This window comes from Cervus elaphus, chromosome 20, assembly GCF_910594005.1.
Source record: "Cervus elaphus chromosome 20, mCerEla1.1, whole genome shotgun sequence".
Lineage (NCBI taxonomy): Eukaryota > Metazoa > Chordata > Mammalia > Artiodactyla > Cervidae > Cervus > Cervus elaphus.
This window is the reverse complement of record NC_057834.1, coordinates 87,041,278-87,054,360: the sequence shown is the minus strand read 5'-3', so window position 1 is coordinate 87,054,360 and position 13,083 is coordinate 87,041,278. Positions and strand designations below refer to the sequence as shown.

General features: G+C 43.6%; 1 protein-coding gene across 1 annotated transcript; it reads left to right on the top strand.

Annotated features, from left to right (window-relative positions):
- The first annotated feature begins 2,798 nt into the window (after positions 1-2,798).
- On the top strand, positions 2,799-4,619 carry LOC122676776 (MLV-related proviral Env polyprotein-like). Its single transcript, XM_043876356.1, has one exon. The coding sequence runs from the start codon at positions 2,799-2,801 to the stop codon at positions 4,617-4,619; it is 1,821 nt and encodes a 606-aa protein (XP_043732291.1).
- Positions 4,620-13,083: the final 8,464 nt, after the last annotated feature.

The following is a 13,083-nucleotide window of genomic DNA, read 5'->3' as shown; positions in this document are numbered from 1 at the left end:
CTCCCAGGGTTACAGAGCCTCACAATCCAAGGCCCAACTGATTCAGACTTCTGTTGTCTATCTAGGCCTCAAAATCACCCCTACCACTAAGGCCCTGACGGCAGATCGGTGTAGCCTCCTCAGGTCCATCTGTCCTCCGCCCAACGGAGACCAGATATTGTCCTTCCTAGGACTGATGGGGTTCTTCCGACACTGGGTCCCGAACTACGCCACCCTGGCCAAACCCCTATATGCCGCTGCTAAAGAGACTCCCACAGGACCACTGTCTTCCCCCACTGAAGTGACTAAGGCCTTCCACGCTTTACGCTCAACCCTATTGGCTGCACCCCCTCTCTTTCTCCCAAATCCCAACTATCCACACCATCTATACACTGATGAAAAGGGAGGGATAGCCTTTGGAGCCCTGGTGCAACCGATTGGCCCCGAACTGCTGCCTGTTGCTTACATATCCAAACAACTTGACCCCACAGCCAGGGGATGGTTCCCCTGCCTGCGGGCACTAGCGGCAGCAGCAACATTGTACGCTGATGCTAAAAAGCTGATTCATGGTCAGCCCCTGACCATCTTTTCACCTCATCGCCTTGGCGATCTTTTAGCCTCTAGATTTCTCTCTGACCTCAGCGAATCCAGGCTCCAGCAGTTTCACCTGGTATTTTTGGACAATCCGCAAGTTTCCGTGAGTCGTTCTCCACAATTAAACCCGCTTTCTTCGTTGCCCTCCCTCCCCCTCTCCTCAGAACCCCCAGCCCACTTATGCTCAGAGGTCCTTGAGTCCCTTATGCAACCACCTCACAACCTGTTTTCCGAACCTCTACCAGATCCAGAGCTAACTTTGTTCGTCGATGGGAGCTCAAAGCGAGATCCTGATGGAAACCGAAGGGCGGCTTATGCTGTGGTAACCACCCGAGAAGTCCTGGAGGCTCAGCCCTTGCCACCCGGGACGACCTCTCAAAAGGCTGAACTAACAGCCCTAACTAGAGCCTTACACCTAGCAAAAGGAAAAAGGGCCAATATTTACACAGACTCCAAATATGCCTTCTTGATTGCCCATTCTCACGCGGCAATCTGGAAAGAGCGGGGCTTCCTGACCACTAAAGGATCCCCCATCTGTAATGCCCCCCACATTATTCGACTGTTAGATGCCTTATCTCTGCCCAAAGAGGTTGCTATCATACACTGCAAGGGACACCAAAATACTCATGACAGTGTCGCTCTGGGTAATAATATGGCAGATCAAGTGGCTCGACAAATCACCTTACAACAAGCCCCCGAGCCCTTGCTGACTTTGAGATCCACCCTCAACCCAGATTATTCCAGCGAAGAAGCCAGAGCCTTGCTGGCACAGGAAGGGGCTCAGAGGCACCCGTCGGGATGGATACTACTCCATAATAAACCGGTGCTTCCTGAGCGCCAGGCTAAGGCCATAATATCCCAAATCCACAATACCCTCCACATCGGGCCAAGGGCTCTCTTTTCCTTTCTCAGCCCTGTCTTTTCTCCCCTACATCTCAGACAGACCATATATGCGGTCCACCGCTCCTGCCTAACCTGTGCTTCCACCTCTCCTCAAGGAGGACTCCGACCCCCACAGGAGACTCACCAGCTAAGGGGACATATGCCCGGACAAGATTGGCAGATAGACTTCACCCACATGCCCAGACATCGAACCTACCGCTATCTGCTGGTCTTGGTGGATACCTTTTCAGGATGGGTCGAGGCCTTCCCCACCGCCCGAGAGACGGCAGCGGCGGTGACAGAAGTCTTGACGACCCATCTCATTCCCAGATTTGGGTTGCCAAACTCCCTCCAGTCTGACAATGGGCCTGCATTTATCTCACAGATCTCCCAGCAGGTGGCTACGGCTCTGGGCATCGACTGGCATCTCCACATCCCCTATCGGCCCCAGTCGTCAGGCAAAGTAGAACGGGTGAACGGCATCATCAAGACGCACCTGACCAAGCTTGCCTCAGAACTGCGGCTGTCTTGGGTCGACCTCCTTCCTCTGGCACTCACTCGCATTCGCACCACGCCACACTCCAAAACAGGTTTGACCCCTTTTGAACTGCTCTACGGCAGGCCCTATCTCCTGACTCACCTCCCAGAGGGAGAGGCTCCCCCACTCGCGGGGTACCTCCCCCTCTTCTCCCTCCTACGATCCTTGCTGAGAGAACACGCAAACCGGGTCCTGCCACAACCGACAGACGATGAGGGGCCAACTCAGCCTCTGGCCCCGGGAGATCAGGTACTGCTAAAAACCTTGAGTCCCCGCCTGCTACAACCTCGCTGGATGGGGCCCCATACTGTAATCCTCACCACTCCCACGGCAGCCAAACTGCTGGGACACGAGCCCTGGTATCACCTGACCCGGCTCAAACGAGCTCCCCCGGGTCTCCCAGAGACAGGGGTAGCCCCGGCCCAGGCCCCTCCTCCCAATTACTCCTACCACTCCACCCTCATGGGGCCGACCAAACTAACCATCACCCGAACCCCTCTGTCGTCGATCCCAGAATAATTGAGGGACCACATCCCGATATCCGATGCTGACCTGGCATCACCCGCTGTGGCTGCTAACAATCACAGCTCTGGCCATACTTTTTGCCATTGGATTAGCGGCCGCGGCCCCCCGCAATTGGTCCTCCATTCTTCGACTGTCCCTGGCCCTCACATACCTAGCCATCTGCTTCCTACTCCTGGGGTGCTATTCCCTTGGGACACCCTGACCTGGTTACCGGCTCCATCCCTACGAGACCCACGAGGCTGGTTGTCCGCCACACCCCCTTCACCCCAACCTCAGAACAATGCGGGACTCTCTACTCTGGGTTACTCTGGGGGTACTGGGGGTCCTGGAAAAAGGGGGGCACACCTACCAAAACCCCCACCAGCCTTTTCAAGTCACATGGATCTTAAAAAATGGAGAGACCTACGAAGAGCTAAACCGGACCACAGCCACCCAACCGAAAGATAAGTGGTGGCCGGACTTATATTTTAACCTTACAAAATTAATCGAACAATCAGGATACTCCAAGTGTAGGGTCAGGTCTCTCGGGTTTTATGCCTGCCCGGGACATCAGCGAGAAAACATAAAAACCTGTGGGGGAATGGTGAGCCGCTACTGTAAATCCTGGGGCTGTGTCACTTCCAATGATGGGTATCGGAAGTGGTCGGTGACCAGGCCAGACCTGATCAATATGTCCTTCACGGGTCCTCTTCCAAAATCAGATTGGCAGGGACGACCCTCCAACCCAGGGCAATGCAGCGACCAGATCCGACTATCATTCACACAGCAGGGACGGACTGAAAATAGATGGATTTCCGGGCTGTCCTGGGGGGTAGTGATATATGATACCTATGGTACGGGAAGCAATAGTGCAACATTGTATGTTCAGCAAGTCCTACAACCCGCCCAGACCCAAGTTATGGGGCCCAACCAGATTATTACACCCCCCCGCCCCTCACCACAAGGGACAAATGCCGCAAATGTTGTGACCTTGCCTACCCCTACCCCCTCTCTTCAGCTAACCCAGACAGACCCACCAGAAACCCAAGAACCCCTGTGGGCCTTGATCAAAGAAACCTACGGGGCCCTTAACCACTCCAATCCTAATGCGACTCAATCCTGCTGGCTTTGCTACACCTCACACCCACCTTACTACGAGGCCGTGGGTTTAAATGCCACCTACAACTTATCCACTCTCTCTAACCCACCACAGTGCTCTTGGGGAGACCGCAAGGTGGGCCTTACCATGAAACAAGTATGGGGTTCGGGGACCTGCTTAGGCACGGTTCCTACAGATAAACAAACCCTGTGCGCCCAGACTGACAATGACACCAACTTCACCGATAAGACCTACGTCATTCCCGAAATCGGGGGGTGGTGGATATGCTCACGGACTGGGCTGACGCCCTGTCTCCATTTGGCTGTCTTCGACCAGAGCAGAGAATTCTGTGTCATGGTAGTAGTAGTACCCAAGATTACATACCACCCAGAAGAGGTCCTCTACAACTTTTGGGACCAAGATACCCCAGCTCCCAGACATAAGAGGGAGCCCATTACAGCTATTACTCTAGCAACACTGTTCGCCCTGGGGGCGGCCGGAACTGGCACGGGCATTGCTTCCCTGACTACACAACATCAGGGCCTAATCACCCTGAGAGTCGCCATTGATGAAGACATTGCACGAATAGAAAAGTCTATGATGGCCTTGGAAAAATCCCTAACCTCTTTGTCAGAAGTGGTGTTACAGAACAGACGAGGCCTAGACCTGATTTTTTTACAACAAGGGGACCTCTGTGCAGCCCTCAAAGAAGAGTGTTGCTTTTACGCAGACCATACAGGGGTAGTGAGAGAGTCCATGGCCAAAGTAAGAGAAGGACTAGAGCGCAGAAAGAGGGAACAGGAAGCCCAGCAAGGTTGGTTCGAATCATGGTTCCAAAACTCCCCCTGGCTGACCACCCTGCTCTCGACCTTAATGGGACCACTCATAATCCTCTTGTTGCTCTTAACTTTCGGGCCCTGTCTCTTAAATAAGCTCTTGGCCTTCGTCAAACAGCGGCTCAACACGGTTCAGCTGATGGTATTGCGACAGCAGTACCAAGGGCTTCCAACGGACACTCTGTGACAAAATTAACGGCAGACGCTCCCTGTCATCCCGGCCACACCCTACCCCTCGCCGCCCCCGTTCAGCAGGAAGAAGCCAGAGAGAACCGGCGCCCCTTGTCCTATAACTAAAAGGCCGGGATGAAAGGTCGGGGCATGCCCCCGGGAAAGTGCTACAAGGCAAATTCCGGAGGCTGGCTAAACTTTCAGGGGCTGGCCCCCTGCAGCCTGGTCCAATCAGGTACCAACACAGAGCCCTCGGACACTGACCACCGCTGTAGCCCGCGCTTTCTTCCTTATATGAAAAGACCTGGCCTGGACGCCCTGCCCGGACTATAAAACCCCTCCCCACCCCTCATACCTTGCAGACTCCCTTTGTCTCCTCACTCACCAGCCCCCCAGGAGTTCTGCCCGAGAGCGAGAGCGACGCTTAATAAAAAGGCCTTTACCACCGGTCCTTAGAGGCGGCTTTTTCTTTCTCCCGCGGCGTTTTCTAACACATGGACCCTCCCCAAGATACAGACACAACGTTTTTCTAAGATGGATCCCTCCATAGAGGCCTAAGGGTACATGCCCACACTTTTTATGGGGTGAGGTCCTCTTCCTTTTTGATCTCCAAGAAGCGTTCCTGCACATGTGCAGACAGGGAAGTCTCCCTTGACCTCAGGAGTGGGCACCTTATCTCTTTGCTTTAGTAGAACTCAGTTTTTACAACTAGACTTGTCCTTGGTGTGTCTGGGTGAGAACAAAGCTTGAATTTTACTTCACTTGACAAATACTAAGTGTCCAGCCCAGAGGCCCACTATCTCCTACTTCAGCCTGACTATAAAATTGGGCCTGTACTTCTCTGAAGAAAGGGTTGAAGCTCTAGAACTGGAGTTGTTAGAGGGGAGCAGAATTAAAAGACTTAGTAAAACTAGGGAAATGTTAAAGACTAACTAGACTTTTCCCTGTGTGATTTTACTAGATAATGTTTGTGTCACTTTAGCTAAAAGTCAGAGCAAGAATGGCAAATTATAAAGTTTCTGGTAGGTTTCTGAGGTGGGAGGGATAAAATTGGGAAAGGGTCTATGCACTTCCAGGAAGCTATGCAATGGAGACTTGGAAGTTTAGTTATATTAGTCAAGAATTCAATAATATGATCACATATTTTCTCCTAATTTTTGTATTATGGGCACTGAGAGAAGTGTGCCAATCTTTTCTAAAAATGCATGCTGCTGGCAGTGAGGATAAATGAAAACACAGCTGATGCATCTAGAATCTTTCACAAGTGTTATAAAGTTCAATTAAACAAGTATAGGCTACTGTAGACAATTTTTTAAAAAATGTAAATTCTAATCCTTGATCTCTGTGGCCTTATACTTAAAAGAACTCAGGATATATGTTCTCTTGTGACATTTCAGTTCTGTATACCAGACATTTATAAAGCAATGTCATCAACTCATGTCTAAATGGTTAATTTTGCTTTTATAACTAATAAACCAAATTAGAACTAACCATGGGTCAATAATGAATTCATTTATACCTATTGATGTGTTTTGTTCAAAGTTGTTTGGCTAGAGCTTAGGACAGTTCCTGACACATATATGTAGACAGTATAAGTATTCCTTAATGAATGAATGAATTAATGAATGAAATTCCATTAAACACTTCTATGTACATTATCCTTTTCGACCCTGTAAAATGTGTATTATAATACCTGTTTTATAAACATAAGGAAACATAGGCTTAGAGAGGTTTCTTTATTGTTTCAAGAAATTCCATCAGGTAAAAGTTGGAAATATGAAGTCAAAACTTACAGATTCCAAATCTGTGAACTTTCTAACATGTACTTACTTGATGGTAGTACTAGGCTATCAATTTTTAACTTTTATGAAATCCAAACTGTCTTCCTAAGTGACAGAATTCCATAGGCTGCATAGCATTGTTTCATTATACTTTCATTGCAGTGGAAATGACAAAGAATTTAAATGTTTGAGTACAGTAAACCAGGCTATTAGCTCCAGAGTTTGGATCTTTTTCATCCAATCATATTAACTTGTGAATAATATGAGGCCTATTGTTTGCTAATTATAAGTAAAAAGTAAGTGCAATTTTTTTGGAACATGCTCAGATATGAACTTGTCAAGAGTGGTGGATGAATTGATTATTTCAACACCTCATGTTTTCAAAAACTTATACCCTTTCCATCACTCCACCACCCTTGGGGAGTGGAGTTACGCCACCCTTGGGGAGTAACCTTCCCTGACGTGTAGTCATAGTATGGCTGCAGCATGACTATTACCTGAATGCCACAAGAATGTCCACTGAGGAAGAGACTATGCCTTATTCTGTGCCTCTTTTAAAGAATTAAGTACCTTTTTCCTTAAAGACCCCCAGCTGAATTTTAATAAATTATTGCTAGAATTATGTCATGTACATCAATTAATGGAAGGAAGAATTGGCTTATTATGGTGAATAATATTATCAGAATTTACTCCTAGGGAGCACTAATTGAGACAATATAGGCAACTTGCTTAGCACTATCCCTTAGCACAAATCGTCAGCATGCCAACGATTACTGCTATTAGTCAAGGAACATGTATAGCAGCCTATTCTGTAGAATTTTGAAGGTGACCGCCAGAAAAGATAAAACTGAACCTGATAAAACATGGTTTCTTCTATGAAAAGTAGTTAGAGCAAAAGAGGAAGAGGGAGATGACTATTTCCTTTCCATTTTTGTTCAGTTGTGCTGTTGAAGCTGTCTACTAAGCCTGGTTATTAGTTTTATCATTTTTAACCCATTATTGTTGTATTTTAGTTGCTGTCCCGCTGTTATGTCTGACTCTTGGCAACCTGCCAAGACTGGGACTGTAGCCTGCCAGGCTCCTCTGTCTGTGGGATTTTCCAGGTAAGAATACTGGAGTGAGTTGCCATTTCCTTCTCCAAGGGATCTTTTGGACTCAGGGATGGAACCCACATCTCCTGCATCAGTAAGCGAGGTTCTTCACCACTGAGCTACCAGGGAAGCCCCATTTAACCCATTATCCTTTAACATTTAAGCTTTACTAGAAATAGCAGAGACATTAAGTTTAAACCTGGATATATTGTTTTATTGCTAAATCCTCTATGCTTGCCATATTCAAAGATGCTTTATCATTTGTTCTGTCAAAATATTTATTAAGCACCTCTGATGTACCTTATAAGCAGAAGTGGAGACTTATACCTTCTTAAATGAGCCTCTTGTTGTATGGTGACGCCCATAAAGGGTGGTTGTTTAATAAACACCTACAAATTTTGGTGGAGAAAATGGCAATTTATTAGTTTCATTACACTATTGTACACTTTTCTGAAAACCTAGAATATAAATATTATGAAATAATCTATAAGCACAAGTGATGTGGAAATTCAAATTTACCTACATATGTCGATTTGGTCTTTTTGTGGAAAAAAAATGACACTTGATAAAATAACAAAAGAATTAACTTCCATAAACATTTTCCTTATAATAGAAATTTTCTTAAAACTTCAAGGTGAGACACACACATACACCTGCATGTATGTGTGTGTGTGTGTATGTATAAAGCTCTATACATGGATAAACTGTCTCTGCTTCATCTAAGCATTTCAGTGTAGTACAACATTAAACAGCCGCAGCTTCAAGGTCAGATAGATCTGTATTCTTGTCCTTATACTCTTGGCTTTTCCATTGTGTTGGCATGGTTTTGAGTATGGAGTTAAATTCTCTAAATTCTCACTCTCCTCATCTTTATAAAGGGATCCTAATAATCTCTTCCAGATTAAGGTTATTGTGGGGATGAGATGGAATAGTAAATTAAATAATTTAGTACTGAGTTTGACAATGCTGAGTTGTCACTGGCTCTCTAGAGGATGAGTATTTCATGTATATTTTGGAATGCATGTTCTCATTGGAATAAAGTTCTGCCAGTAGGTAATTTGTTGGGGGTAGTCATTAATACCTGTTGGTCTAAAAATCCACTAAAATATCATATTGATACTGCATGCCTTAGTTCTTGACCCTGAAAGCTGGCTTGTTTAGGGGAAAGAAGGAGGAGGAAGAGAGGGGAGTAGGAAGGAGAGACAAATGGAGAAAAGAAGACTTGTCAAATCCTTCTTGGGTGCACTGTTGATTTTGGAGAACAGTTTGAAACAGATGAAACTCACTTTGCCATCTTTTTACATGCCCTTTTCATGAAGGCTCACAAAGCAAGCTTTTCAGGTCTACAGCATGGATATTCTCTAAAAGAACTGAGATTTTTCACAGTAATTCCATAACAATAGTAGACACACCAGGGAGTGATAAAATAGGAAAATAAAAGGATCTGTTTGTTTATTCTTTGCTTGTATTTCTTTCTAAATTGAGTGTTGCTTTCATGTGTGGTGTTTTTACATCAGAGATTTTCTGCACCTAAATTTATAAAGCTATTTGCAAGATGTGTATTTGTGTGCGTTCCTATATTTCAAAAGAAATTCAAGGCCCTTGTAAGAAAGGTATCCTGAAGTCATTTCTATCAATATAAGTCATAATAAAACTATCTCAAACATGCTTAAATGGAGAAAATATATTCACTTAGGTAGATGTTCAATTATTTTTATAAAAATTTCATGCAGAGATCTTCCTCTATTAATCTACTGGCACACAAAGGAAGAAAGCATGTGACTCACAAATTGAAGGCAGAGAAGAATTCATGCAAATGAGAATAGAAATTGCAGACCTGCATAGTAGCCCTCCACATATAGAAAAATGTTGTCCCAAAATGCTATCCAGAAAGTGAATTTCTCCACATTGGACCCTTAGGTTTTCATTCTACTTATGGGGCTGACTGTGCATTTTGCACAGGGATGGAAAAATAGCTGCAAAGAAAGTAGATTCTTGCTAAATTCATAATGCCAATTACTTGCTCAATTACCCAATCTACTTCCTAATATCCTTCCTCTTCTTCTCCAGATGGAGACCATGAGGGTAATGTCCTTCAAGAAGACTGCAAAGCATTCCTAGGAAAGCTTTGATAATACCTTTCAGTTTAACTAGGATGGAGATTATTTCATGTCCTGGCTCTGTCTTCTTCTTCCTGATCCTCAACTCAGTCTCCTTCTGCTATCTTTCCAGAGATCAAGAGAGATATTTTGTCTTTCCCCCTACAGGGTACCCATTTTAACTCCATTTACTACCAGGGGAGTGGCTACTCATCTAGCTGAAAGGAGCTGCTCATTTAGAAGCAGAAAGACAAATAGGACATATTTTGCAAGTAGGCATCAACACTTCAAGTCTTTGTGTTCCCTCTGAATACCACTCATTTGACCCTAGGAAATGTTCCACATATGCAGAGGTGGTGTAATGCATGCCTGAAACTACACTCTTGATTTATGAATCCCATAACACAAAATGCTGCACACAAGGTCATGAAGCAAAAATTCTACATGGACACATAAAATACTCTGGCTTTATTTATTTAAAGAATTAACCTTTCTCTCATAGACAGCTGGAATTTCTATCAGTTCTACTTAACTAAGGTATTTGGAATGTAATTGCCACATTGCCCCACTCAAATAAGAGACACTATCAATTCACTCCATAGCCTCCAGTTGTTTCTGTCACAAAAATAGGACCCTTGGCTGCTTTTGCTTCCTTTTAACAAGTATTTGTTAATTTTTATAATTTGCAGAGTTTAAAGAACAGCAGTTCTGTTTGTGTAAATCACAAGATTTAATTAGAGAAGAGGAATCCAAATGGTGCAAATAAAAGTCCGTGCATAATAAAATATTAATTGCCTTTAAAAATACAATAGCACTCCAGGATTCTATTACACTCCAGCGGAAAGTGCTGTAAGCAACAGAGCCTAATGCCACAGCTCGGCTGCACTCATGGCAGACTCAAAAATCTGTCTGTGACCCTGAAAGGCTAGAGGAACGACTGCCTTTGTTGCCTCACTGATGAGGATGCCTGAAGCCCTGTTGCTGTTGGGAGGTGGGGCACTTACCATGTACTAATGGTACACCCTTCTCATCTTTCTACCCTTTTGTGTCTTTGTCTACAAACTTCTGAGATCTGGAGTACTGTGAAGAATTTAGTCTCTTGGTTTTTCTATTTTTATTTATTTTTATTTTTTTGCTAGGTAGACCTTATTGGGGTAAAGTAAATGAAAGGGAAAGAAACACAAGCTAGGAGTTGTTGTTTTGGTCCTGCCATTAAGTGGCTGTATCGCTCGCAGGCCCTCTAACCTGGGGTACACACCCTCATATCGTGGGGCCTCTGATTCTTCCCTGCAGGCTGAAGAAAGCAAAGATCTCTTTGATTTCTAATCATTCTAGTATTCTAGTTAGTATCTTTCTAAAATCCATTTTTTAGGAGAAGGTCAGTGCAGAACAAAAATAAGTGATATATTATTTAGTAATGAAATGTACTTTCCTAATAAAGTATACAGTAATATGTGTACGGAGAAGGCGACGGCACCCCACTCCAGTACTCTTGCCTGGAAAATCCCATGGACAGAGGAGCCTAGTAGGCTATAGTCCATGGGGTCGCGAGGAGTCGGACACGACTGAGCGACTTCACTTTCACTTTTCACTTTCCTTCAGTAGAGAAGGAAATGGCACCCCACTCCAGTGTTCTTGCCTGGAGAATCCCAGGGATGGCGGAGCCTGGTGGGCTGCTGTCTATGGGGTCACACGGAGTCGGACACGACTGAAGCGACGTAGCAGCAGCAGCAGCAGCAAATAAGTGTCAGCACTAAAGTAATACCTTATAATTTTGCATAGTGTTTTAAACTTTCAAAGATCTGTTTTATGTGTATGATTTATTATAATGTGTATAATGTGTATTATGTGTATGATTTATTATAATGATCATTCCAAGAATTCTATAGAATCAAATAATGTTCTGTTTAACAGGAATGTGGAAAGTTTAATGCTCAACAACTATATTAAGTATTATCATTAGAATAAACAGATTTAACTTTTGTAAAGTATGGAAGTATAGAAGCTCTTAAGTTAAACTTGAAATCCATGTTTCCTGTAAGTTTGACTTAAACCATCTAAGGAAATGCTACACTTATTAGATGACCAATAGTGACTTGCAATAAGTCTTCTCATTTGGTGTGTGTGTGTGTTTGTGTGGGTGGTGAGGGACTGGGGATTTCATTTGACCCCACTCTCCAGTTTGCTTGCCCTCCGCAAACTAAAACCAACCAATACATCCACAAGCCCCACTGCATCTTCTCTCTCAAAGCATCCAGGCAATATGTCCCACTCATGGAAGAGAACTACCAGAGGTCAAAGCAAAGAAAACTCACACCAACTACATGTCCTTCTGTTTTTAAGTTAAACTGAAAACCAAAGGTTACCAGTGTATGAGGAGAGCAAGCAACATGGAAGAGAAATACTGGATAAATACTTGTTCCATAGCAAACAGATCATTCAGAATCCTAAATTATTTTTAGCGATTTCTTATTTATATTCTCAAAGACATTTAATAAGCCATCAGACTGTTTAAAAAAGGTCAAAGAACATGAAAGAGATCTTAAGAGATTAAAAATATGAAAGTTGAAATTAAAATAAGCCAGCAGAACTAAAAAATATTAATAGGAAGTATTATATATGTAATACATATGTATGCAATATATAATTATATATATATCAATCACTTTTCTGGGCTTATAATTATATAATATATATAATTATATATATATATATATATATATATATATATATATATATATATATATATAACTTTTCTGGGCTTTCCTGGTGGCTCAGATGGTAAAGAATCTGCCTGCAATGCCAGTAGCTGGATTTGATCCCTGGGTCAGGAAGGTCCCCTCGAGAAGATAATGGAAACCCACTCTAGTATTCTTGCTTGGGGAATTCCATGGATAGTGAAGCCCAGCAAGCTATAGTCCACAGGGTCGTAAAAAGTCAGACAAAACTGAAAGACTAACATAACAACAACATAGCACTTGGCATGTGAAGTCTTGTATTAGGTTCTGTACATGTATTAACTTATAATCCTCACAGCAACATAGAGACAGATGTACTATTATCCCCTCTTGCAGATAAGAAACTTGAGGCAGACAATTGTGAAGTAACTGACACATGTTTCCTGATGAGTAAGTGAAAGAACTGAGATACAGGCAAGTAATCTGCCTCCAAAGACCTGAAAGTTATGCATTTAACTATATTTTTTGCCAACAGAAAGAATAAAGATGATTTTAATAAGATTCCAGTGAAAGAGACAGAAAATCGTCTACAGCTTAGTAAAACAGAGAGCACCAGCCCTCTTTTCAACTACATTATAGAAATAAGTAAAAACTTATATTCTGAGACCAAATGATTTCCAATGCAGATTTTACATCAAACCAAGTAATCAACCACAGTGAGAACAGAATAAAGTCCTTTTTAAGACATTCAAGGACTGAAAAAATTGTTTTCTCCAAAACCACTCTTAGGAAGTATCTGGAGTTGTGCACCATCAAGTGAAGAAGTAAAAC